The following is a 25983-nucleotide window of genomic DNA, read 5'->3' on the forward strand; positions in this document are numbered from 1 at the left end:
AAAGTGCAAAAAGATTCAAGCTAAACTCCCAACAGAGTTGTGCACGACATGTTGGCCGCCTGGCGCGCGTGGCGTGCTCGGCTGCCAACGCCTCAGCTGAAGCCAGAAGAAATGCCTACGCAGACAATGCAGCGCTGGACGCACCATTTCCGACACGAGGTGCAGACCCATTTCCGTCAGGCTGCCGCGACCCTCCTCGGGCCGACCGTCATTGACCCGCAGCAGCACGACATCGTCAGCTGGGCGCTCGTTCGGTGGCTCTTCGTCGACACTGACGACGATGATGGCGATGATGACGAAGATGTGAGGGACAAGAAAGAGGCCCTGTGCGTGCTGGGACCCGGGCTGCTGCTCGACACGGGCATCCGTAGCGCACGGCACTGCCCGCTGCCCGAGCTGTGCGGCGACCCCAACCCGCCGCCGGTGGTGGCCCAGTTCACGCTCGAGTTCGTGGCTGCCCAGCGCCAGCGCCACCGCGAGCACCGGGCGCGGCAGCTCCGGCAGCGCGAGGAGCGCGTCGTGGCCGTGGCGCGGCGCCTGTGGGCGCGGGTGGTTACCGCCGCACACGAGCAGCCGCACGACGGCAGTAACGCAGTGGCGGTGGTGGTCCTCTTGAGAGGCATCTCGCTGATGTTCCGGGTGCTCCGAAACGCAGGCGCCGCTAGTGACGGTGAGCGTGTCGTTCCATTAGTTGTGTGAGTGTGTGCGGTGGTGTGTCTCGTGCGTGTCGTGTGCGTGTCGTGTTCGGGTCATGTAATGTCGTGTCATGTGCGTGCGTGTCTCTGATGCGAATGGCCGCGTCTGTCATTCGGACCACAGCTTCCAACTTGGCCGGAGGCACTCTTGACGACGGAGGCCTTGACGCGTTCGATGACCGATTCACCTCGTGCTTGCTCAACCACCCCAACACCACCGCGGTCATTGGTACTACGCTAGCCCCCACCCATTTTATGCTCATTTTTTTGGTCTCTTCTCTCTTTCGCTCACCTTGGCTACAACTGCACGTGTGTTGGTGATGTTGTGTGTCGGAGAGCAGCGGCCGTCCACTGCCTGGCCACCTGGGTTCCGGTCTTTCACCTCCTCCCGCTGGGTCCGGCTCCAGAAGACGTCAGCCGCTCAAGGACCTATCAGCAGCTCCGCCTCTTGTTCCACGGCGCAGCAGACTCTCGCATTCGCAGCGCCGTGCTCCATATTTTGGTTCGGCTCGAGTGTCCAGGCCTTGTCCAGGTACGCAACGCACCCCGAGTGATTATACTCCAGCAACCTGTTAGTCACGCAGTTCACCACTCACGCAACACCACCCGACCACACTGCCAGGACCTGTTGGAGAGGTGCGCCCAAGAGACCGACACTGAGGTGCTGACCCAGCTCTATCACAATGGCCAAGCCATGGTGAGCCAGGAGTCGTTCCACTTGATCGAGTCTGTAGTGGATGTGGCCCAGCGTGGTCTGAACGTACGCGTGGAGTTGGCTGCATGCTTTGAGGGAGTGAGCAGGCGCGACTTACCTTATATCTCTCTCTCTCGCACTCGCTCTCGCTCTCGCTCCCTTGGTCAGCACTACGACAAGCGAGTGGTGGCCGCAGCAATTTCAACCGTAGTTTGCGTCATGATGGCCCACTACCAAAGGCAGGACCGTAGCGAGGACGTGGATAAACTCTGTTGCATGTATGCCCATCACGACCCACAAGCACCACCGCACATGCACACAGCGCCGCACGCGCAGACGAACACGTGTCTAACCAAACCAGAGCCAACCACACACAGGATTGCGAGGGCAGTTAGCCGGCTGGAGATGATCAGCGAGCCCGGGGTCGAGAGTCTGCTGCGCCTCACTGCCGCCCGTATCGCAGCTTACGAGCACCACCACCACCAGAGCAACGGCGCCCTGCTGGAGCGCCTCCCGCAAGAGCTGAAAGATCTCATAGGCGAGTGCCGGGCCTCACGGCAGCAGAATCAAAACGGTACACGCTCGCTCGAAGACCGTGGCGCTGGGCTTTTCTCACTCTTCCTCGCTTTCTTCGGTGGTCGCCGCAGTGGGCGCCTATAAGGCGCGCAGCATCACCTCCAAGCTGCCCGCACACCAACCGCTGTGGCGTGCTCTGAGTCAGGTGGCGGCCTCTCAACTGGTGCCCGAGTGCAGCTGGCAGCTCCGGTACGCAGGGTCGTCACGACCCGTCCAGTTGTTTATCGTTATTATATTGTATGCACCCTGATTTGGCCGTTTTGTCTGGAGAACAACAGTGAGAGTGGGCTCCTGTTGCTGGAGGTCATGGGGCAAGTTTGGGAGTGGAAGAACAGCGAGATGCAAGCCTTCGTGGAGGAACACTGGGCCTTCCTCGTTGCAACGCTCAACGACCCTGTGGTTCGTTGGCGTTCAACACACGCACACGCACGACCCACACGTTTTCACATGACATCGGTTGCGTGTCGTGACACTCACTTTTGATCTGCGCCTACCCTCCCCCATACAGGCTCAAGTGCGCCTCAGATGTTGTGACACCATAACTCAGCTGCTCGCGAACGGTCTGCCGAGCAAACAAGACCACGACCGACTGTCGCGTCTTGTAGATGAAGGCCTTCTCGTCCTGCTCTCCAGCGAACTGAGCCGCGGCAGCCCCGCGCGAGTCCCAACAGCAGCAGCAGATGCTCCACAGGTGTTCGTTCAAGCGCTCGCCCTCCTCCGTCAGCTCGCCGCGAATGAAACACAGTGCACGGAGGCCGCAGTTCAACGCGCGTTCGTCGGCTACCTCGCGTGCATCGCTCACATTCCGGTGCGTAGTAGCAGCTGAACCGGAGTTTGATGTTACTTAATTAGTTGGTTCGTGATTGGCGGTGAGCGCAGCTGAACCGCCAGCCGGACGTGATGGAGCGCGTGCTCGAGTGGTTCAAGCGGGACAAGGCCCCGAGGGCGAAGTTGGCCTGTGCAGCACTGGTGACCATGATCGAAGAGCACCTCCGGAGCCACGACCTGCGCGCCATCTGTGCCGGTCTGACTTTCCTGGTCGCGCTCTGGCCACGTATCGTCACCTCGCCTTCACAAGACGGAGTGAACATGAACACGACACACGACACACGACACACGACACACGACACACGACACACGACACACGACACGAATGACACCCTCCCGCTCCACACAGACTTTGATGTGGACAGCCGGTCCTGTGTGGTGCAATGCACGGTTCGAGTCCTGGACGCTCGCGGATTCCCCGACGAGGTACAACACCAATCTAATATTATTATATCTAATAGATATCATCATAAATAAATAATAGATTTTCCATATATAAAAATAATATTAAATTGGCCTGTCACGCAGATGGCCAGCTCGATGGTACACGGCTTGATCCAACGGTGCCCAGACCTCCAGGAAAGAGTCAGCGCAGCCATTGGCCGCAGTGCAGACCTTTGATGCACCAAGTCCCCAAACTTGTGTTCAGCACTTTTCTTCTTCGTTGATGAAGAATCAGAATTGGGCGGCCAGGTTGGCCAAGTGGCGCTTCATCTCGTCGGGTCCGCACTTGACCGGTTCGCCATGCGCCATCACCAGCAGCCCGATGTCGTCTCGCCGACCGAGCGCCTCCAAGAATCGCTTTGTCTGCGCCTTGTCCCGCACAAAGAAGTACCTGCGCACCGCACACACCGCACACGCTTCAGATTTGATGATCATGTGCGGTGGCACGTGTGCGGTGTGTAGAACTCAAGTCATGTTGATAAGTGTGTCGAGGTACCGCGGCATCCAGGGAACGACGGGGTTGTTGCCCCCGGTGACGATGCCCAGAATTCGCACGTTGAAAGGACCCTCGGCGACGTTGGTGACGAGATCGCAGAACACCAGCGCTTTCTTGTCGCTTTCCGTGGCCATCTCTTGCGTCGAGTCCTTCTCTTCTTTCAAAGGCAGCTCGTACACCAATTCTGATGAAGCACACGACCGAATGAGAAGACAGCACCAACGCACACGCACACGCACACGCACACGCACACGCACACGCACACGCACACGCACCAACTATACGACACGAATGAGGTACCAGGAATGTAAAGACCAGCGCCAGGCGTGTAGCATTTGAGCCCCTGCGAGGCGTAATCGTGGCCAAACACGTCCTCGACGACCGCGTCCACCGGCACCACCTTCGACACCTGCTTGCGGATGCTCTTGGGGCTGCCCGACCCACCACCCCACGCCCCACGTGAGCAGTATCTGACACACACACACACAACACACACACCACGACGCACCACGACACACCGCGACACACCACACACTCTCTCTCCCAAAGACACAATCACGCTGGCGGAAGTGCTGCAGCTGTCGTGCACGTTCCTGGAACGGCACACGGCGGAAGCCACCAGCCTGCTGGTGATGGACAAGGAGCGCATACTCGAGGAGGGCGACAACCTGCGCGCACTGTTCAGCCACCTCAACGGGCACCAGATGGTTCACCGCCTCGAAAAGATACACGAGGTACCCCTATCTCCCGCGTGTAGGTGTTGTGTGCGTCGCAGATGTGTTGCGTGCGACTCACCCGTGCCATGGCCCACAGCCGTCCCACAATGTGGCATCGGGGCAGCGGCTCAGCGCGACGCCCCGGTGGATGGTCCTCTTGTCGCGCCTGGCCCTGGCCTCGCCCCACCCCGCGGCTGCCAGTAGTAGTGCCCTCGACCTGCCTGGTTGTGCACCTCCCACCACCTCCGTGGCAGCGCTGCCGCCAGCGGCACCACTGGTTTCGCCAGCGCCCCAGGCCAGCCACGGCCTGTCGTCACAGCCCCTGCAGCTGCCCACGTCCCTCCTCAGCTGCCAAAGCTTGCCCAACTAGTAATTAATTTAATTCTTTTTATTTTTATTGTTGTTAAAACGTTTTCTTTTTTTCCACTCCTGCTTTCGGGCTTCCCCCCCCACTCCAACCACCGCCTTTTCTCCACCCACGAGGGCACTCAATCAATCAAACAAAGATATGTTGGCCGCATGGCGAGCGTGCCGCACAGGGCTGAGCCCGGAAATGCGGGCGCAGCAGTGGCTGGACGGTAGTCCGAAGGGCTGGACGGAACAGGACCGAAGCGAGGTGGAGAGGCACTTCGCTCCGGCCGCGGCGACTCTTCTGAGTCAGACCGACAATCGGGGGGGCGCTGTCATCCGTGCGCTCGTGCGGTGGCTCTTCGACGATGATGACGACGCGCAGGATGATGACGAAGAAGATGTGAAGGACAAGGAGGAGGCCCTGTGCGTGCTGGGACCCGGGCTGCTGCTCACCGCGGCCATCGCGTCCAGAGGCGACTGTCCGCGGCCTGAGCTGTGTGGAGAGCAGTGCGATGAGCCGGTCTTGGCCGTCTCACGGCGCCTCTGGGCAAGAGTTTTGGTTGCCGCCGCCGCCGCACAAGACAAGCCCGAGGGCAAGAGCGCCGCAGTGGTCCTACTGGGCGGCATCTTGCTGATGTTCCAGCAATTTCGACACACGGGCGCCGCGCAGGGTCAGTTGTGTGTTGTACATTGCGCTGTGTGTCGTACATTGCGTCTTTGTCTTTGGTGGGCGTTATGGCACTCTCACCATGGCCGCGCGCGCGCGCGCTCGTAAGCACAGGCTCCAAAGGCACTCTTGACGAAGGAGGCCTTGACGCGTTCGATGACCGATTCACCTCGTGCTTGCTGAACCACCCCCACACCACGGTGGTGATTGGTGCTTCTCTTATCTTATCTTCTCCTCGCCTCCAGGCTCACCGGCAGCTTCGTGTGTCGTGTGTCGTGTGTCGCGTGTCGTGTCGTCTTGTGTGCATCTCAGCTGCCGTTAAATTCGTGGCTGCATCGGCTCCATTCTTTCGCCTGCTACCGCTGACCCAGGGTTCAGAAGATATCAGCAGCTCCAGGACCTTCCACCAGCTGCGCCGCCTGTTCCACGGGGCAGCTGACGCCCGCGTTCGCTGCGCCGCGCTCCAAACTCTGGTTCGGCTCCAGTGTCCCGGCCTTGTCCAGGTACGTGTGATGCCCCGGTGATGTCGACAAGCAACCCGTTACGCAGAAGAGCCGAGCCCACTCAACGCACCACCCACCCGAACACCTCCGCCAGGGCCTGGTCGAGCGTTGCGCCCAAGAGACCGACGCTGATGTGCTCGCCCAGCTCTATCGAGCTGTGACGGAGCATCATTTGACCGTGCCCACAGTGGGCCAGACTACCATTTCGCTCGAGTCTCTCGTGGACGCGGCGCCGCATGGTCTGAACGTACGCGTGCGGTCGGTTACGCGTGTGATGAAGGATTGATTGCCACGAGCCTGGCCTCTTACATCTTTCACTCACTCTCTTTCGAGGACAGCACTGTGACGTGCGGGTGGTGGCCGCGGCGATCTCGATGGTTGACCGCATCAGTAACCACTACCAAGACCAGGGCCGTGGTGTGGATGAACTCTATTGCATGTATGCACGTCACACCGCACACGCGCACGCACACGCACACGCCACCCACGCGCGACGAAAACGACATAACCTACACGGAGCCGACCACATAGGATTGCGAAGGCGGTGAGCCGGCTGTTCATGAGCAGCCAGCCGGGGGTAGAAAGCCTGCTGCGACTCGCTGCCGCCCGCGTCGCAGCTTACGACGAACGCAGCTGGGACCCTGCCACCGGCAACCGCGTCAACCTGCTGGAGCGCCTCCCGCCAGAGCTGCATGATCTCCTCGACGAGTGCCGGACCACACTGCAACGCGAGGAGAAGTGCTCCAAGCGGCACGACGGTACACTCCCTCCTTCTGGTGCCCGTGATGGTGGGCACCACTGGACTTCTCACTCTCTTCCGCTACACAGTGATGCTGCCCATGGTGGTCTCCCAGCTCACTGCATGCGAGCCGCTGTGGCGAGCTATGAGCAAGGTGACGACCTCTCAGCTGGTGCCCGAGTGCAGCTGGCAGCTCCGGTGCGCAGGGCCCACAGACCTGTGCTCTCTCTCGCGTTTTTGTCGCGCGCATTGTTATGTCGTTAGTACTGATCCACTGGTGCGGCAACAGCGAATGCGGTCTCGTGCTGCTTGGGGTCATGGCGCTAGTCTGGGATCACAACGAGATGCAAGCCTTCGTGGAGGAACACTGGGCATTCCTCGTTGCAACGCTCAACGATCCTGTGGTTCGTTGGTTTCCACACACGACACACGACATACACGACACACACACACGACACACAGCACAGCACAGCACACACGCACGACACTTTCTCACACAACACAGGGAATGCGCTCACTGTGGATCTGTGTCTACCACCCACCTCGGCCAGGCCCAAGTGCGCCTCAGATGTTGTCGCACCATAACTGAGCTGCTCGCGAGCAGTCCGCCGATCAAACAAGACCACGACCGACTGTCGCGTCTGGTAGATGAAGGCCTCCTGGTCCTGTTCTCCAGCGAACTGCGCCGCTACAGCCCCGCACCAAGCCCAACAGCAGCAGAAGATGCTACGGCTCCACAGGTGTTCGTCCACGCGCTCGCCCTCCTCCGCCAGCTCGCCGCGGAGGAAACACAGTTCACGCAGGCCGCGGTTCAACGCGCATTCCTCGGCTACCTCGCGGGCATCGCTCACATTCCGGTGCGTGGTAGCAGCTGAACCGGAGTTTTAATGTTTATTAATTAGTTGGTTCGTGATTGGCGGTGAGCGCAGCTGAACCGCCTGCCGGAGGTGATGGAGTGCGTGCTCGAGTGGTTCAAGCGGGACAAGGCACCGAGGGCGCAATTGGCCTGCGCAGCCCTGATGGACACGATCGAAGAGCACCGCCAAGGCCACGACCTGTGCGCCATCACTTTCCTGCTTGGGCTCTGGCCACGTATCGCCACCCGCCCTTCACAAGACAAGAGTGAACATAAACACAACACGAACCACACGACACACGGCACACGACACACGACACGACAATCACAAAACTTCAGCCGACACGAATGACACCCTCCACACAGACTTGGATGATGACTGCCGGTCCGGTGTTATGCAATGCACGGTTCGATTCCTGACCGCTCCCGCCTTCCCCGACGAGGTACAACACCCAACTAAATAGTTCAGACCTCCCTTTGCATACTGTTTCTTCTTAAATCCTGAAGAAAAAAAAGAATTCAAAAAGCGAAAAAATTCTTTCTTTCAGTGATGGCAAAAGCTTACTGGCCAAGAGAAATCAAAGACAGCACAGGATTGGATAATTTCGATTAATTATTGTCGACGGTTGTCCCCCACCCTATGAAATGCTAAAGGCCCTTGGCCTGTCACGCAGATGGCCAGCTCGACGGTACACGATTTGATCCAACAGTGTCCAGACCTCCAGGAAAGAGTCAGCGCAGCCATTGCAGCCCTTTGATGTATTCAACACTTGTCTTCGTTGATGGCTTAGAATTGGGCAGCCAGGTTGGCCAAGTGGCGCTTCATCTCGTCGGGTCCGCACTTGACCGGTTCGCCGTGCGCCATCACCAGCAGCCCGATGTCGTCTCGCCGACCGAGCGTCTCCAAGAATCGCTTTGTCTGCGCCTTGTCCCGCACAAAGAAGTACCTGCACACCGCACGCACCGCACACGCTTCAGATTTGATGACCGTGTGCGGTGGTACGTGTGCGGTGGTGCGTGTGCGGTGGAAAAGTCAAGTCATGTTGATAAGTGTGTCGAGGTACCGCGGCATCCAGGGAACGACGGGGTTGTTGCCCCCGGTGACGATGCCCAGAATTCGCACGTTGAAAGGACCCTCGGCGACGTTGGCGACGAGATCGCAGAACACCAGCGCTTTCTTGTCGCTTTCTGTGGCCATCTCTTTCGTCGCGTCCTTCTCTTCTTTCAAAGGCAGCTCGTACACCAATTCTGATGAAGCACACGACTGAATGAGAAGACAGCACCATCGCACACGCACACGCACACGCACACGCACACGCACACGCACACGCACACGCACACGCACACGCACACGCACACGCACACGCACCAACTACACGACACGCATGAGGTACCAGGAATGTAAAGACCAGCGCCAGGCGTGTAGCATTTGAGCCCCTGCGAGGCGTAATCGTGGCCAAACACGTCCTCGACGACCGCGTCCACCGGCACCACCTTCGACACCTGCTTGCGGATGCTCTTGGGGCTGCCCGACCCACCCCACGCCCCACACCCCCCACGTACAGACCCAGATCAGTTTCGTACAATTCAAGTCAGCCAGTTCGTCTGGTCAGACTGCGTTGGAGACGGACCAGATGACCTGCGCATCGGGGTAGCGCTGCTTGTAGACGGCGGCGTCCAGGCGATGGAACGGCGAGGGCACGAGAATGTACTTGACACGCCCCAGGTTGTCGAGCTCTTGCATCCCCTGTTCGTCCCAGGAACCAGTCACCACAGTGCACACGACACACGACACGACACACACGACACACACGACACACACATACACACACACACACACGACACGCACCTCGTCGCTGAGTGCGATGACGCTGTGGAGCAGGAGCTCCTCGCGGCTCTCTTCCTTGGGCTCGACCGGTGTGGAGCTGGCAGCTGAGATGGGGGCGACAGCCGGTGGCTCGGTGCTGTCGTCTTGAGTTGCGTCGGAGCGAGGAAGGCGATAGACGACCATGTTCCTCATCACCGCGTCGGACTTGGGCTCCACTCGACCGGTCACCTGTGCTCAGACCAGTGCCGCAGAGACGCGCTTGCGGTTGGCAAGTGGGTTGGCGCACACACGGCACGACACACACGGCACACGGCACACGTTGCAAGTACCTGCCAGAGGTTGCCGGCGAGGGGAACCAAGGGTCCGTGAGGCACGACGTGCTTCTCCCACACTTGGGGCTGTTGGGATGAGAAAAAAAAAGAAAAGAGATTAGAGGTTAAATCTTGCGATCTGGAGATTTTACACGAATTTGAGATTAGCGAGCGTGTACGGGTTGGGCGAAGAGGAGGCGGTAGGAGGTCCACCCGAGGCCGCCCACACCCACGAGCGCGGAGAGCGCCAGGCCCCGCCCCAGCGGCGTCTTCGGCACAAACATCTCGAGATGGAAGTATTTAATTATTTATTTTGTTGTTTTTTTATTGTTTTATTTTTGTGGGTACTATTTCGGTTCCAGTCCATTTTTGTTGAAACGAATAACAAAAAGGGAAAAATCCTATTTATTTTATTATATAATTATATGGTCCCTGGCACCTAGTAGCCCGAAACACACAAACGGCCATCAACAAGAAGGAGGCATGCAAGGAGAGCTCTATCCACCACAGGGCGCGGTCACACTCGAGCAGGCACTGGAGAGCGAAAGCGAAGAACGAAAGCGACGGAAGAAGAAGCCAAAGGGGAACGATGAAGATGACGGAAAGGTTGGAAAGAATGAAACAGAAGGAGGGGAGGTCTCGAAGGATAGTGCCTTGGATGGAGAAGATGAGGAGAAGAAGAAGAAGAGCGACGGCGATGGAAGTAGCGGCAAGAAGAAAAAGAAGAAGAAATCGGGCGGCGGGAGCAGCCTCGCTAACAGCAGGAAGAAGACGAAGAAGGGAAGCAAAAAGGTGAAGGAAGACGAAGATGGAGAAGACGGCGACGGTGAAAGTGGAAGCAGCAAGAAGAAGAAGAAAAAGAAAGAGAGTAAAGAGGAAAAAAAGAAAACCAGAAAGAACTTGAAGGCCCTCGCGGCCACCCTGCCCAACCCACGCATCGCCTCTTCATCATCTGCCTCCTCTACATCTCCATCTCCATCGCCATCTTCCACTACTTCGCCATCTTCAAATGGCTACGCAGCCTCGAATGCCCAGTTCTCTGCGTCGTCTGGAAAAATCAGTCTGGCAGCGAAGTCGAAATCGAGTGATTCGGCATCGCGCCTTGCCGGCGCCCTGACCTGGAACGATCTGCCCGACACGCCCATCAAGAAGAAGAAGACCAAGTCGTCATCATCCAGCATCAACAAGAAGAAGCGACAAGATGCTGGCGGCGGCGGTTCGGACAGCGACGCGCTCATGGCGGCCGAGGACGATGTAGAGGAGTGGGAGCGGTCGGGCAGCGCCGACGTGGTCCTGTGCACCATCGGCCACTTCAAGCAGCTCAGCCTGTCCGACGAGGGACGCCGCTTCGACCCCAAGGCCGGCCCTGTCGACGACGGCGGCGATAACCATGACGAAGTCGCTGATGCGGTCGATGGCAACGACGACGGCGACGATAGCGACGTTGACGATGAACGGCTCAAGCTGCCGCTGCCGAAGGAGAATGACGAGAGTGGGTGCAGCAAGGACGAGCTCCGGCTGTCGCCGCGCGGTTGGGCAGACTTGTCGATTGCTGGTAGCGGCGGCGGTGGCGGTTCGGCTCCGACCACGTCGCGCACGGCCTCGCCCGATGCGAAGTGCGCGCAGCTGCACAAGCTGCGCTCGATGGAGCCCACGGTCGTGTGGCGCTCGCTCCAGAAGGCGGATCTGCTGGGCTTGGTGGCATCGCCCGGTGCGCCGCCGGCGGATGACGGTGGACGCTCCGAGCGCAAGAAGCGGACGGACATGCTGTGGCAAGAGCTGATCGACACCGAGATCAACTACGTCAAGAACCTCAACACGATCATCCAGGTGCCCAACAGCACGCAACACGCAACACGACCAACGACACACGCGATTGACTGACGTTAGGGTTTGTGTGGATGTGCAGGAGTTCGTGGTCCCGCTGACGACGCTGGCCAACGAGGGCAAGGGCGCGCTGTCGCCCGGCCAGGTCGACCTCATATTCAGCCGAGTGACGCCGCTCCACGCCATCCACGAGGCCCTGCTCGCCGAGTTCAGGCGAGGTGCGCGCCCTTGCCAACCACCTTCGAACTTGAGGTCGTTGCTGACGTCATGTGGTTTCGTCTGTGGATTTGAACGCAGCTGAGGCCGGCGGGTGCACGTTCTCCGATGCATTCCTCACATTCATGCCGTTCCTGAAGGTCTACTCGACCTACGTGAACAAGCACCCGTCGGCGATCGAGCTGCTCATTAAGCTGCAGCGATCCAGTTCCCGCTTCCGCAAGTTCCTTGACGAGTGTATGAACAAGACGGGCATGGACGTTGAGTCGTTCCTCATTCTCCCGATCCAGCGCCTGCCGCGCTACGAGCTCATTCTCAACGTACGCCACAACGTTGAGCGCCGCTGCATTCACTCCTTTCTTCCTTTAACACACACCACACACACACACCACACACACACCACAATAGGACCTGGTGCGACAAACGATGATGTGTTCGGCTCCGGGCGAACACGCCAAGCTGAAGAAACTGCTGGCGTCCATCAAGTACGCTTGCTTCCCCGGTGCTCTTTTTTTTTCCTTCGTTAAGAGGAGCGTGGCGCGCTAACGAACGTGTGGGGGTGTCTACCTCAAAAAGGGAGATCAACACGGCGGTGGTGGAGAGCAGGAAGAGGGAGGAGAGCGCCGAGAGGATGTACCAAATCTACGCTAGCCTCGCGTTCCCGTCCAAGCAGAAGGAACTGGTACGTATGTCACATGTGGCCACATGAATTCAACATAGCGCCGACGCGTAAGACCTAACCTGTGATATTTCTATATGAACGCACAACATACGTATGTAGGACGTGTTCGATGAGACGATCCGGGTGTTCGTGCGGGAGGGCATGCTCGACGTGTGCCTGCCGCCCGACAGCAACTTTGTGCCGCGCTGCTTCATTTTGTTCACCGACATTCTGGTGCGCCAGCCGTCGAGCGATGCACCCGTGATGGATGCGTTGAATGGTGAAAAGCACCAGTGCGCTAACAACACCAGTGCTGTGGACGTATGTAAAACAGATTTGCACGGTAAAGAAGGGGTCCACGATGAAGTTCGAGTACTTCTTCAAGCTGGCGAACATCACCACGCAGAGCACGGGGAAGGATCTCACCCTGCTCTTCGGTATGTTCCACCACCCGTCGTGATTACGCCCACGCACGCACGCACATGCAACGCATCCATCGCTGCTGACCCGGCTACACGTGTTGTGTGCTACAGGCGACGATAACGTGTTTGCGCTGGCGGATCGCAAGAAGTCGGGTGGCGGCTCGCGAGGGTCGAGAGGTTCGCGCGGGGCCAAGGTGAACGGAGCGGCGGAGTCGGGCAACGACAATGTGCTCTACCTCCGAGCCTCTTCCGCCGAGGAGAAGGAGGCGTGGGTCAACGAGCTCGACCAGCTCTGCGCGCGAGCGCAAGGTATGTTGCGGTGCAACGCACGCATTAGAGAGGAGCAACACTCATCTTTGTATTCTCTTTTTTCTTTCCTTTGCAGTGGCGGAGACAAAGAAGGCGCGACGATCGATCACCATGCCCAACCTCAAGGACATGCTGGAGGCCGAGATGGAGAAGGAACGGAAGGAAGAGGAAGAGGCGGCGACGAAGCAGAGCGCCACCGAGCGAAGAAAGTCGCGACGGCTCTCCCTCCGCTTCAACAGCTCCCTGCTCCAGAGCAGATCGAAGAGCTCGACCGGTAGCTGAAGCCGGGAGTTTTGCATTACGGTTGCACACGTCAGCTTTTTGGCGCGAAATTTTGGCGCCAAAACAAGACCTTGCGTTTCCAGTTTTGATCACTGCCGCAAGTTTCATCATCTGGCACGGCGTGGTGAGGAGGGCGCATCTGAATCTTTGTTGCGTCTTTTTCTTCCTTGATCATGGAGATCGAGGATCAATCATCAACTGTGGCGGTCGCCGCATCGGCGGTTAGTCTCATTTTCAACACAGCTGCCTTGGAGCCTCCCTCGAGTCTCCCAGCTCAGGTTTGCGTTCAATGCTTGCCCTCACCGTCCTGAGACGTGCTAAATTTGACCTCACTTTTGCATTACAGATGGAAGAGCTCCACAAGCACGTCGATCTGCTTCAACAAGAGTTGGAGCAGGAGAGGGAGCTGGCTCTCAAATACTACAGCCTGTGCTCGACACTCACCTTCGCCGTCGACGAGAAGAAGCTCGAGCTGGAGCTGGAGCAGAAGGCCCGGCTCGAAGCCCACGATACTCTCGTCGAGCAGAAGAAGCGACTCGAAGAGGATTTGGCCAAGGAGCGCGCCGCGAATGAGGCGACGATTAGCGATTTAGCGTCTCAGCTCGCGCAACTCGAGGCCGAGCACAAGGCGCAGCTGATCAACAATCCTGAGATCGCGAAATGGAGGGACGAATGCGCCATCGCGAAGAGAGAGCTGGAATTGGCGAAGCAGGACGCGCAGGATTTCGAGCTCGAAAGGAATCTCGCGCGCGAGGAGAGCGAGCGTTGGCGTGACGCGAACGAGATCCGCAAATTCGAGGTGGCCGAGAAGACCGTCCTCATCGAGTTTGCCTCCCGGGAACGCGCAGAGCTCGCGGCACAGGTGACCGCCCTCAGGGCCGTCATCGAGGAGAAGACCGAGCTGCACCTGGCACGTGAGAAGGAGCTCTCTACACAGCTGGCGGCCGTCGAGCAGCGCCTGGAGGAGGTCCGCAACCAACTAACGGCCGAGCGCGACGCCAGGGGCGAGGAACAGCGCCTCCACGCCGCCCTCAGGTACTAGAATTTCTCTTGTTCACTTCTCTTTCTTAACACCACATCATTTTGTGCTTACGCGTTGAGCTGTTCAGGTCCGAGTTCGACGTGCTGCAGGCGACTATCGCCGAACAGAAGGCCAGCGAGAATGGCCGGATGGCGCTGGTTGCCCAAGAAAAGGCGCAGCTGAACGCTCTGCTGGAGGAGATGCAGCAGGCGCTGATCGACCAGGAGAGCCAGCTGGCCGCCCGCCAGCAGGAGATCGAGAGCCGCGACAAGCAGGTCGCGCAGCTCACCGAACAGGTCAACGCGATAACGGCCAGTGAGGAGGATCGGCTCAGGGCGTGCGATCGCGCCCAGCATGCCATCGAAGAGGGCGAGCGAGCGAGGAAAGAGGCGGAAGACCAGCTGCAGAGCGAGCGGAGCCGGTGGGTCGAGGAGCGGGCCAAGTTTGTGGAAGACGTGGACTCTCTCGTCGCCCAGAACGAGGAAGCGGTGAAGCGCGTGCTCGACGAGCTTGCTGTCATCAAGGAGAGGGAGAAGAGCCGGCTGGCAGCCGAGGAGGAAGCGATGGACGAAGAGATTCAGGAGATGGAGGCCATCATCGAGGACGGCCGGCAAGCGCTGGCCGCGGTCCAGCTACAACTGGACGCGCGCGACGGCGAATGCGCGGAGCTGAGGGTAAAGATCGACGAGCTTACGCGAGAGAAGGAAGCGGCGCTGCTGAGCGAGAGGGAGAGGCACCAGTCCATCGAGCGTGAGCTCGACCAGGCCATGGCTGAGATCGCGCGCTTCGCCGACGAGCACAGCAAGAACGCCGAGGATCTCGCGGCCCTCCAGGCCGAGTTCGCCGAACACAAGACGGTCCACGAGCGGAGAGAGAGCGAGTGGCAGCAGGAGAGGGCGGAGCTGGCCAAATATCAGGAACTGAGCGAGGAGAAGGAGAGAGAGTGGCACGTGCTCAACAAGCAGGTGCAGAGCGAGCGGGCGCACCTGGAGGAGAAGCAAAAGGCGCTCGAAGAGCTGCAGCAGCAGGTGCTGGCGGCCGAGAATCGTCTAATGGCCGAGGCCAAGGAGAAAGCCCAGCTGGCCGAGGAGCTCAGGGAGGCCAGCAATCGCCTACGCGCCGCCGAGCAGAAGGTGGTTGATGACGAGACCGACAGCATGCGCAAGGCCGAGGAGATCGAAGCCGTGCGCCGTAAGCTCGACCAGGCCGAGGAGGTCCTGCGTCTCGCCCGCGAGGAGAACGCGGCCCTCAAGGCCGGCGTCGAGGAAGCCGAGCAGCTGCGAAAGGAACTGCAGGCCGGCCACGAGGAGCTCCAGCAGACCAAGCAGGAGTATCACGACCTTGAGGCCAAGCTGGCCGAAGAGAAGTCGGCATGGGCGGAAGCCATCGAGCGCGAGCGGAAGGAGCGCGAGGGCATGCGCACGGTTAACGACGAAGACGAGCGCCGCTTCCACGTGCTCAACAAGCAGTTCGAAGCCGAGCGAGAGACCTGGTGCGCCGTCGAGGAGGAGGTAAAGAGGCTGCGCCAGGAGGTGCTCGACCAGGACAACAGGCTCATGATCGCCGAGAAGCGTGCCCAGGAGCTCGCCGAGTCGCTTCACGAGCGCGAGAGGACCTTGGCCGAGATGCGATCGAGCACCGAGAGCGACGGGGATGAGGGCGCGCGCAAGCTGGAGGAGTGCAAGAAGAAGCTGGACGCGGTGGAGGGCGAGCTCAACACCAGCCGCTTCGAGGCCGACGGGCTGCGCCGGGAGCTGACCGAAGAGCGCGAGTCGTCGAAGCGCGAGCGGGCCAACCTCAGGCACGAGCTCGACCGCCTGCAGCAGGAGGCCGATGAGCGCGAGGCGGCGCTCAAGCGCAGTGCACAGGCTGCCATCGAAAAGGAGAACGAGGTGATGGTGGCCGCCAGGCAGAGCGAGCAGCTTGCGACGAAGCTGAAGGAGGCCGAAGACGACATGAAGCGCATGCGCCGTGCCCTCGAGCAGGAGGGCTCATCAGGCGACAGCGGCGCCTCGGCCGAGGCTCAACGCGAGCTCGAGGATGCCAGGGCCAAGCTGGCACTGCTCGAAGAGGAGCTCAAGGCCAACGCCGGCAAGTGCGTCCAACTGGCCGACGAGCTGAGCGCCGAGCGTCACAACCGCGAGGTCAGCGACCAGAAGATGGCGGCCGATTTCGAGCTGCTGCAGGGGATGGCCGAAGAGGCGATCCGCGAGAACACCGAGAACAAGGGCATCTCGCAGGCCCTCGCCGACAAGGAGAACCAGCTGCTGGCGGCCACCAGGGAGAGCGCAGATCTGCGAGAGCAGGCGCGGGAGCTAGAGGAGACCGTGGAGCGGCTCACCAAGGCGCTCGACGAGGAGAAGACCGAGCATGCCAGGACGCGCGAGGATGCCAACGTCAAGGCAGCCCAGTACGCCGAGGAGCTGCAGGCCAAGACGGCCTGCTTCTCGGCCGACCTCCAAGCCGAGCGCGACCAGAACGAGGCCAAGCTCCAGCAGCTGACCGCTGAGTGCGAGCTGCTCCGTGAGCTGGCCGAGGAGAGCCTGCCCAGGGCGGGCGGAGACGACGCGCTGCGGGCCGCGCTCGAGGCCAAGCAGTCGGAGGTCGAGCGGCTGACTGCGGCCCTCGCCGCGAGCGAGGCCGAGGCCCAGCGTCTCGGCCAGCAGTTGGGCGAGAAGGAGGACCCGACGCAATTCCAGGAGTTCGAGACGGCGATAGAGGAGATGACAGCGCTGATGGGCCAGAGGGAGGAAGAGTACACCCAGCAGGTGAACAAGCTGCAGGCCCGGATCGGCAAGCTGAAGGGCCGGGTCGGCGAGCTGACGAGCCAGCTCCAGCAGGTCGACGAGCTGAAGGTCCGACTCCAGCAGCGCGATGAAGAGGAGACCGACCTGCGCACGCAACTCGAGCTCACCCGCGTGGAGCTGCACGACCTGCAGCGCGAGTACTCGCGGATCAAGGAGGTCGAAGTAGCCAAGGAGGAGGAGCTCACGGCCGTGCGACGCGAGTTTGCCCAGCTCGAGACGCTGACGCGGGAGCGCGACGATTGGCTCCGCGAACGGGGCGACTTGATGCGCGATGTTGTCGAGTTTCGCGAGTCGCTGGGCCAGGAGAGCAAGCGCGTGGCGGAGCTGCAAGAGGAGGCCGCCCGCGCCGAGTACAAGCTCGGCGAGGCCATGCGGGAAAACGAAGCGCTGCAGCGGGGCATCGACGAAACGACCAAGGCGATGGAGGACATCCAGGCGCTCATGACCACCCAGACCGAGGAGCTCGAGGCCGCGCTCGCGGCTCAGGCGGCGGCCCGGCAAGACCAGGAGCGGCTCGGCGCCGAGCTGACACGGATCAAGCTGGACGGCGAGGCCCGCGTGCGACAGCTCGAGCACGATCTCGAAGACGTGGCCGGCGTCCGAAAGGAGCTGGAGGCTCAGCTGGCCGAGAAGACGCGGCTCTGCGCATCGCTCCAGACCGAAGTCGATGTACATACGCCCTTCTCCCCAACCACTTAAGAGGCCTCTGTACGCTGACCCTCTTTCACGTTACATGTTACAGAACAACCTCCAGCTGCAGGAGGAGATGAAGACGATCGAGGCCATGTTCGAAGATCTGGAGAAGGACACGCAGGCCAAGGCGGACCAAATCCAAGCCCTCGAGGCGGAGAACGAGCAGATGAGCCGACGACTGGCCGCCCAGACCACCGCCTCGGGCCAAGGCGGCAGCGGCGCTGGCGAGGAAGTGGAGGAGCTGATGCGGGCGTTGGAGGAAAGGCAGAAGGAGGCCGACGAGTACGCGCTCCGCTACGCCGAGATGATCCAGAGCACGCAAACCTACGAGAAGAAGGTCAAGAACCTCGAGTCGCGACTCAAGCGGGCTCAGCGTCAGCTCGAGGCCGAGAAGGAGAAGTCGAGCACCCTCTCTTCCAAGCCCTCTTCTTCCGAGTGCGAAGAGCCCAAGAGGTCGACCATCATCTCTTCATCGTCGTCGTCTTCTTCGTCGTCCTCGTCTGCGTCATCGCTGTCGACGGCCAAGCGACCAAGAGACACCGCAGAGCCGCTGGCGGCGCTCAAGGAGTCGACGTCGGCAGCTGCGAGCCAGGTCAAGCGACTGCGATTCACGGCTGGCGCCGACGCCAGCGCGCCGGCCACCCGGGAGGAGTCCGCTACGCGATCGCGGCCCGCTCTGGCGGCAGCTCAGCAGCAGCACTTCAAGGAAGCGGCATCTTCGTCTACAAGCGGCGCGAAGCGGAAAGAGCGCATCGAAGAAGCTGAGGAAGGAGTGGACAAGGAGAACCTGCCCATGGCGGCCAACTCTGTCCGATCATCGTCTGCCACGACCGCCGTGAAGGCGCAGCCCCTGAGCAAGAAGTCGCGCAAGTCCATCTCGCAGACGGCGGCCGGCGGCGCGGCGGACAGCGAAGGCGACTGTGCCGTGCAGTGAGAGCCCTCTCTCTTTCACTTTCTCTCTCTCCCTGTTGTATACACTCTCCCAGCAATACTATTTTATTTATGGTACTCAAAAGAGGTGTAGTCTCCTCATACGGAGGAGTATGAAGTGGTAGGGCAGGGTATCGGCCAATATGTCAATAAGTAAACAGAAAGCTTGGCATGATGAGGCGTGTATTAACGTTATGTATCGGCCATTACGGTGTAATCTTTCCTTTCTAGGTTGGCACCAAAAAAGGTTAGCACGCTACTTGGAGGGGTGGCTTCTGAGCTCAATGACGGTTGCAAAAAACCCCTTCTTCACGTGTTGACGTTGGAGCATCGTTCCAAGGCCAGCTTGCTTCTCTCGATTTTGTTCATCAACCACTTCATCCGCTGTAAAGAAAGTCAAGGAGGTATGGAGATACCTCTCAACTGACCTCCAAGGCGAATGGGTCCAACGGATGATATGGAAAATGTTTGAGCCTTGATCTCATCCCCCTCCCCTCCTCTATGTTGATGTTGACGATGATGTTCAGCATATTGGGCGCCGATCGCAAGATGCAAGCTGCGCTTTTGAGGGGCGATAGCGTTCAGACCGTGATGCGCAGACAGCGCACGGCCGATGAGGAAGAACGTCTCGTCAAGGTTCAATCTACCGCTCTTCCCTGTGTTCCCAAAGATCGATTATGTGCTCATGCTATCGTCCTCCATGTCGTGCTCTCCCCTTCTTCTTCTTCTTCTTTCTCTTCTACTTTGCTCAGCTGTTCACACAATGGGCCAACTTCCTGCTCGAAAGGAGGGGCCTGCAGATTGAGAGCGTGGGCAAGGACATCTCGGACGGCCTCATCTTGATTCAGCTGGCCGAGATCCTCACCAACGTCCCGGTCGCCAAGCATCAAGAGTGTCCCACTCTTCTTGTACGCTACTCTGCCTCCTGAGTTCTGATTATTGGGCGGTGCAGTTCTCATTTGTTCCTCTCTTGCAGATTCATAACATCGAAAATCTGACGATCGCGTTGGAACACTTCACTGTACATGGAGGCGTGGACTCGAGCTACGTGAGCCCCTCGGGTATGCCTGCCGTCGCCTTGGTTCCAACTTGTTTGAATTTGCTCATTCCCCCCCCCCCATGCAGCGCTCGCCAACAACGATGTGAAACAAATCCTCAGCCTGTTCTGGATGTTTGCCCTCAAATTTAAGATGAAGGATCTCAAGAATCGCTGGGCTGAGCTGCAGAGAAAGTACTTTCCCCTCTCCAGCTTGCTCTTGGGTAGAGCTCTGTCCCCCACTATGTTCTTGTTTGCTTACCTATGGACGTCAACACAACGCAACACAGCGGCGCCAAGCACAACCAGTTCGTGCAGCTGAAGAAGGACATGAAGCAGATTACGGACGACGGCCTCGGCGCGCCGCTCCTGCCCCGGTCGGCCATGATGACCATCAAGCGCAACGACGACCAGGTGCGCAACCTGCTCAAGCAGCAGGCCATGTCCAAGTACGTCGCCGCCGCCGAGAGCCTCCGTCAGTGGGTCGAGACCACCACCACCGAGCTCGAGGAGGCCAACCGCGCGCTCGACGTCGAGTCGGCCGCCGGCCCGCCTGGCCCCGGCCCGGCCATCATCGCGCATGCCGAGAACCTGCGCAGCGCCCGCGAGAGCTTCCGCGGCCAGGAGAAGGCCATCAACGAGGGCAAGCTCAAGCGCAAGACCCTGGCCGAAGACGCCTACATCGAGATGAAGAAGGCTGGGTGCAGCGATCCGGCCTACTGCCCGTTCGCGACGGTCGAGGAGTGCACGAACAAGCTCGAGGGCGTGCTGTTCGAGCGGCGGCGCAAGCTCGACGAGCACCTGCGTCGGGCCGACGAAGAGGCCGAGCGCGAGCGTGAGCAGGCCCGGCTGCGCGAGGCCGCCAGCACGCGGCTGGCCCAGCAGCTCGAGGCCGAGCGCGAGCGGCAGGAGGAGGAAAAGAAGCGGATGGAGTTTGATCTGCGCGAGCGCGCGCGTCTGCTGAAGCAGGAGCTGCTCAAGCTCAAGGGCGAGGAGCGCCCGGGCTCGGCGGTGGTGGCGGGAGGCGCCGGCCTCACCGCCGCCGGCAGGCCCAGCTCGGGCGCCGGCCTCGTGCGCAGTGACAGCGGTGGCCTCGTCAACCGAAGCTCCTCCGATGCCGACAAGCCGCAGCTCGACCCGCGCAAGATCCTCAACGCCGAGTGCACGACCGGCTCCAGTTACGCTCCATACCTCACCCACAGTGTCGTGTGCGTGTGCGTGTGCGTGTCGTGTGCGTGTGCGTGTCACTGACGCGTCTCCCTTGGGGCTGGTACATTGTAGTGGGTTCGTTCCTGTTGCGCCGTCAGACACGGCGCGAGGAGGAGGGCGCGCCGTGCACCTCCTGCAAGAAACTGCTGGGCAACACCCTCATGCTGCTCGTCGACGGAAAGGTGCGTGTGTGCCGCACACACACCACCGCACGCACGCACGCACGCACATGCACACCGCCGCACACGCTCGCTGCTTCTTGGTCGGGCGTTTACTGGGGGACCCAACGCAGGAGCTGTTCCATTCGACGTGCTTCGTGTGCAAGCGGTGCGGGAAGGAGTTTGATGACTACTACTACGAGCACCGGGGCGAGGTGCCCCTCTGCTTCGAACACTACGCCGAGGCCTCGGGCCTGAGCTGCAACGGCTGCGGCCAGGTGATCCGGACCAGCACCGTGACCCTGGCCATGGGCAAGAAGTGGCACTCCCACTGCTTCGCCTGCGTCAGCTGCCACACCGTACTCAAAGACGTACGCCCTTCCGCCGGCGTCTTGCTTCGACCGAACAGTGAACGAGTCTCACCACCCCATTCCATTGGTGTTCTATGCCACAGGGTCACTACGTGCACGAGGGCCAGCCCTATTGCCAGCTGGACTTCTACCGGGCCAAGGGCCTCCTGTGCGTGCGGTGCGAGACGCCGGTGGGCGTCGGCGACAAGTCCTTCGAGGGCCGCGCCTGGCACAAGGTACCATCACCAACCCACCACTACCACCACACGAGCGCTTGTGGGCTGCGAACAGAAAAAAGAACTGAAGGAAAAACAACGCAGTCGTGCTGGACGTGTACGACGTGCAACCGACCGTTTGGCAAGGACGGCTTCTACGGCGTGAACGGCCTGCCCTTCTGCGGTACCCATTACGAGGAGATGGAGCTCAGGTACGACACCGCACGACACGCACGACACGCATCGATTGCTTACTTTTTTGGTCACTGCCAACAACAGAGGGCAGACCAAGACCGGCGGCGGCGGGGACAAGTTCGGGAGCTGGTCGCGCCGCATGCAGGGCTCGGGCGGCCTCACCGAGGGCATGACCATGTCGGCCTCTGGCGTGCCGCTCCCCTCGCGCAGCCGCGGCGGCGGCGGCCTCTTTGGCGACAACTCGGGCGAGTGGGACGACGAAGAGCGGTCGCGCAGGCGGCGCGAGCAGCTCGCGCGGGAGAAGGAGAAAGAGGAGGCCGTGCTCCGGGCCGACATGGACCGGAGGAAGCGCGAGCAGCTCGAGCGCGAGAAGGAGGCCTACGTCAAGGAGCTCGAGCGGAAGAAGCGGGAGATCGAGCGCGACCTCGAGCGCGAGCAGTGGCGGTCGCTCGACCGCGAACGCGAGCGCGACCGGGACCACAGCTCGCGAGACCGCGACCGCGACCGTGATAGGTACAGCTCGGGCCGAGACCGCGAGAGCAGTCTCGGCCGGGACGGCGGCCGCAGCCGATCGCAGACGGCCAGGGAGAGCGACCGCGACCGCGACAGGGACCTGCGCGACCCGCGCGACCGCGACCGCGAGCGAGAGCTGCGGGACCGCGACCGTGACAGGGACCCGAGGGACCGCGACCGAGAGCGGAGCAGGGACAGGGATGGTGGCAGGAGCGACAAGGGCTCCCTGGGGAAGGACAGGGAGAAGGAGCTGCGGGAGAGGCGGGCCAGCATGTCCTACACCTCGGGCGGGAGCGGGCGGCGATCACATTACTAAGTCAGCCTAAGCGACAACTACGACAACGATAGGCAAACAGTCAGGTGGATAGGCGAAGCTAAGATGTGAGGAAAGGGTACAGGGAGGGAAAGGAGCCATTTTATGCTTATTATTTATTATTCTTATTTATCACAAAAAAATGCATCTTGCAGTAATAATAAACATGTTATTGAATATTTTCGTTCAACTACGCGCGTAGCGGCAGGAGCTCACTGCTCACTTGCGCTTCTTGGTGTGGCGGGCGGAGGCGGACTTGCGTTCGGAGATGGGGTGGAGCACTTCGGCAAAGTTGGCTCGCCATCCGCGGTTGTAGCTGTTGTCGACCACCAGCTCGTCGGCCAGCCAGCGGAGCTCGCTCAGGAACGCCCGATTGAGCCGCTCCTCTGTCATCTCTTCGTATCGTCGCTCCTCCTCCGTCTTCTGTTGTTGCTTCTGTGTGTCGTCTGTCAGGAAAACACACCCCACACACACACACACATAACAACAACAACAACAACAACAACAACAACAACAACAACAACAACAATTCTACCTGGTGGTGAGCGGAATTGGCGTTGCGTGGCTGCTGGCCTCGGTCGAGTTGTTCGGCCTTGAAGGCGAACCACTGCATGTGGTCCAGCTTCACCCGCTGGGACAGCCGCTTGTGCATGGAGTAGGTCAGCGCCTTCCGGTGGCGGTACAGCTCGCTCCCGAATCGCGCGTCGTCTTCGTTCTTCTTCTTCGTCGCACTCTTGCCCTCTTCTTCTTCGCTGCTCTCCTCCTCGTTATCACTCTCGCTCTCAGACGTGTCCACCTCCCCTTTCTTCTTCTTCTTCTTATCGTTGCTTTTTTGGTTCGTCTTCTTCGCCTTCTTCGTATCCGCCTTCTTGTCGTCGATCTTCTTGAGCAGTTTCTTGGCCACCTCGACGTCGTGCTTCAAATCGCCTGCATTCCACCGTGAGCATGTGCGCCACACGCCACACACACGCACACGCACACACACGCACGCACCGCACACGAACACACCGCACACACACACGCACACACCGCACACACGCGCACTGCTGCGGCGGGCACAGAGGGCGAGTGTACCCCATTTAAAGGTCTCGGCGGTGGTGGTGTTGGAGAGGACGAGGTGGACGTGGTAGAGGGCGAAGAGGAAGAGGACGATGCCCATGATGACCGAGAAGAAGGCCACCATCACCACCGACCCGGCCTCGAACAAAATAATCTGCAGCCATTTATTATTATTATTAATATTATTTTAAAATGGAATTTAATTCATAAATTATAATGCTAAATAGAAATAATTAAAAATAGAATGGATATAAAAGACGTACCACGAACATGGTGGGGTAGGAGATGGGCGTGATCTCGCCGGTGGTCCTGTTCTTCATGACGTAGCGAAGAATTCCTGAAAATATAATATTATTCGCACAGCGGCACGACACGCACGACACGCACGACGGCAAACACGACGCACGCACGACGCACGACACGCGCGGGGTGGTGGGAGAGCTGTGGTGAGGTGAGAGAAGACGTGAAAGGGTACCCTGCTGCTCGACGATGCCGGCCACGATGCCGCTGGTCACCAGGAAACCGTAGAAGCAAAGAGCCGCCGTGGCGAACAGGAACGCAATGAACTGGTGCCGACACCACGACACGACCAACGACACGACCAACGACACGACACGACCAACGACACGTGTGAGGATGGTGAGAGTGATGGAGAGGGGGAAGAGTGTGTGGTGTGCGCACCTTCTTTTGGTTCCGTTCACCGACGCAGTTGTTGATCCACACGCAGTGGTGGTCGAAACGCGAAACGCACGAGTTGCAGATGCGACAGTGCATCGATCGCGCCGGCCTATGCGTGCGGGCCGCGGTAAGACGACGACGGAGAAGAAGAAGAAGAAGACAAAGACGATGACGAAGAAGAAGAAGAGGAAAATAGATGCGTACCGCGGCAGTTGGCAGGTTTTGCAGAATTTCTCTTCATAGAGAATCCCGTCGTATGGATAGTTGTCCTTGTAGAGCGCCAACGTTCTGAACCACGACCACAACCACGACCACGACCAATTGACAAATGTGTAAGCGTGCCTGCCTTGTGTGTTGTGTGCGTGCGTGTGTGTGTGCGTGCGTGTGTGTGTGTGCGTGCGTGTGTGCGTGTGTGCGTGTGTGCGTGCGTGTGTGCGTGTGTGCGTGTGCATGTATGGAAGAGGTACGCGGGAGTGATTCGGCCGGGATCGGAGCGGCAAACGTGGAAGTAGATGGCGATGACGCCGCCGACCAACACGAACGACAGATACCTGGGGGTACGCCCACGCAAAGAAAAATTAGATTCTTAATAAATAACAATTAAAATAGATGATAAAAAGGAGAGTACGCACTTGTGGTACTCGGGCGCGTAGGGGCCGGGGAGATAGTGCCACGAGGTAACGATGAAGAAAATAAATGGACCCAACACGCACGCCAAGTACAGAATCTGTAGGCACGACACACGACACACGACACACGACACACGACACACGACACACGGCACACGACACACGGCACACGACACACGACACACGACACACGACACACCACGACACACACGACACACGACACACGACACACACGACACACGACACACGACACAAGTTAGAGGATGGTGTGCGTGTGCGTGTGCGTGTGCGTGTGCGTGTGCGTGATGTGGGTGCCTGGAAGATGGGGTTGGGCTTGTTGCAGCATTGGTCGCCGATGGCGTCGATTCTCGACCGCGCCTTCTTGCCAAACACGTTTCCGCACACGCTCCTGCCATTTAAAAATATTAATAAGAAAATAAGAAAATAAAAAGAACTTTTAAATTGACACTAGAGAATATGATTAAAATAAATACATAAATAAATAAAGTGAGGTGGAGGGGAGGTACGCTAGAGATTCGAAACATCCGCTGAGAAGGAAAGAATTACACTTCTCGATGAAGGTGTCGCGGTGGCAGTCCTGCTGGCCGCAAAGCAAAACGTAGACGACAGCGCCAAACAAGTTGATGTAGACCAACAGCAGCACCATGTCCCACATCTTGCCGCGGACTCTTGGCGTAAAAAATAACGAAAATCAAAAAACCGCAAGAAGAAAAAGGAAAATCAAAAACAATAAAA

The 25983-nt window shown here is 59.4% G+C and overlaps 10 protein-coding genes across 10 annotated transcripts; 7 read left to right on the forward strand and 3 right to left on the reverse strand.

Annotated features, from left to right (window-relative positions):
• Positions 1–126: 126 nt before the first annotated feature.
• ACA1_266240 (HEAT repeat domain containing protein) lies at positions 127–3270 on the forward strand (the record flags this gene model as incomplete). Its single annotated transcript, XM_004341435.1, has 12 exons — positions 127–249; positions 316–670; positions 820–924; positions 1037–1227; positions 1318–1455; positions 1558–1667; positions 1767–1963; positions 2037–2154; positions 2244–2364; positions 2474–2773; positions 2845–3019; positions 3143–3270. 12 exons carry the CDS (start codon positions 127–129, stop codon positions 3268–3270), a joined length of 2061 nt encoding a protein of 686 aa, XP_004341483.1.
• A 198-nt stretch (positions 3271–3468) lies between these two features.
• Positions 3469–4382, reverse strand: ACA1_266250 (uncharacterized protein; the record flags this gene model as incomplete). The annotated part of the gene is made up of 3 exons (XM_004341436.1): positions 3469–3628; positions 3734–3917; positions 4034–4382. 3 exons carry the CDS (start codon positions 4380–4382, stop codon positions 3469–3471), a joined length of 693 nt encoding a protein of 230 aa, XP_004341484.1.
• Positions 4383–5002: 620 nt separating this feature from the next.
• ACA1_266260 (HEAT repeat domain containing protein) lies at positions 5003–7917 on the forward strand (the record flags this gene model as incomplete). The annotated part of the gene is made up of 10 exons (XM_004341438.1): positions 5003–5471; positions 5582–5670; positions 5839–5970; positions 6065–6217; positions 6309–6409; positions 6502–6728; positions 6799–6907; positions 6999–7113; positions 7261–7566; positions 7639–7917. The coding sequence occupies 10 exons, from the start codon at positions 5003–5005 to the stop codon at positions 7915–7917; spliced, it is 1980 nt and encodes a 659-aa protein (XP_004341486.1).
• Positions 7918–8352: 435 nt separating this feature from the next.
• ACA1_266270 (uncharacterized protein) lies at positions 8353–9988 on the reverse strand (the record flags this gene model as incomplete). The annotated part of the gene is made up of 7 exons (XM_004341439.1): positions 8353–8512; positions 8630–8813; positions 8960–9090; positions 9197–9312; positions 9415–9621; positions 9723–9791; positions 9884–9988. The coding sequence occupies 7 exons, from the start codon at positions 9986–9988 to the stop codon at positions 8353–8355; spliced, it is 972 nt and encodes a 323-aa protein (XP_004341487.1).
• Positions 9989–10187: 199 nt separating this feature from the next.
• ACA1_266280 (RhoGEF domain containing protein) lies at positions 10188–13421 on the forward strand (the record flags this gene model as incomplete). Its single annotated transcript, XM_004341440.1, is given in 9 exon segments — positions 10188–11534; positions 11614–11749; positions 11829–12067; positions 12156–12232; positions 12324–12429; positions 12529–12729; positions 12743–12845; positions 12942–13139; positions 13216–13421. The coding sequence occupies 9 exon segments, from the start codon at positions 10188–10190 to the stop codon at positions 13419–13421; spliced, it is 2613 nt and encodes an 870-aa protein (XP_004341488.1).
• Positions 13422–13767: 346 nt separating this feature from the next.
• On the forward strand, positions 13768–14463 carry ACA1_266290 (Hypothetical protein; the record flags this gene model as incomplete). Its single annotated transcript, XM_004341441.1, has 1 exon — positions 13768–14463. One exon carries the CDS (start codon positions 13768–13770, stop codon positions 14461–14463), a length of 696 nt encoding a protein of 231 aa, XP_004341489.1.
• A 128-nt stretch (positions 14464–14591) lies between these two features.
• On the forward strand, positions 14592–17948 carry ACA1_266300 (viral a-type inclusion protein repeat-containing protein; the record flags this gene model as incomplete). Its single annotated transcript, XM_004341442.1, has 1 exon — positions 14592–17948. One exon carries the CDS (start codon positions 14592–14594, stop codon positions 17946–17948), a length of 3357 nt encoding a protein of 1118 aa, XP_004341490.1.
• A 67-nt stretch (positions 17949–18015) lies between these two features.
• On the forward strand, positions 18016–18876 carry ACA1_266310 (uncharacterized protein; the record flags this gene model as incomplete). The annotated part of the gene is made up of 1 exon (XM_004341443.1): positions 18016–18876. The coding sequence occupies one exon, from the start codon at positions 18016–18018 to the stop codon at positions 18874–18876; it is 861 nt and encodes a 286-aa protein (XP_004341491.1).
• A 512-nt stretch (positions 18877–19388) lies between these two features.
• On the forward strand, positions 19389–22864 carry ACA1_266320 (LIM domain containing protein; the record flags this gene model as incomplete). The annotated part of the gene is made up of 11 exons (XM_004341444.1): positions 19389–19508; positions 19625–19780; positions 19849–19933; positions 19998–20103; positions 20199–21114; positions 21216–21299; positions 21410–21646; positions 21730–21861; positions 21988–22052; positions 22120–22225; positions 22325–22864. 11 exons carry the CDS (start codon positions 19389–19391, stop codon positions 22862–22864), a joined length of 2547 nt encoding a protein of 848 aa, XP_004341492.1.
• A 216-nt stretch (positions 22865–23080) lies between these two features.
• Positions 23081–25903, reverse strand: ACA1_266330 (uncharacterized protein; the record flags this gene model as incomplete). Its single annotated transcript, XM_004341445.1, has 7 exons — positions 23081–23296; positions 23397–23788; positions 23936–24074; positions 24184–24257; positions 24396–25149; positions 25231–25636; positions 25755–25903. 7 exons carry the CDS (start codon positions 25901–25903, stop codon positions 23081–23083), a joined length of 2130 nt encoding a protein of 709 aa, XP_004341493.1.
• Positions 25904–25983: the final 80 nt, after the last annotated feature.

This window comes from Acanthamoeba castellanii (genome assembly GCF_000313135.1).
Source record: "Acanthamoeba castellanii str. Neff unplaced genomic scaffold scf7180000084770, whole genome shotgun sequence".
NCBI classification, from domain to species: domain Eukaryota; phylum Discosea; order Longamoebia; family Acanthamoebidae; genus Acanthamoeba; species Acanthamoeba castellanii.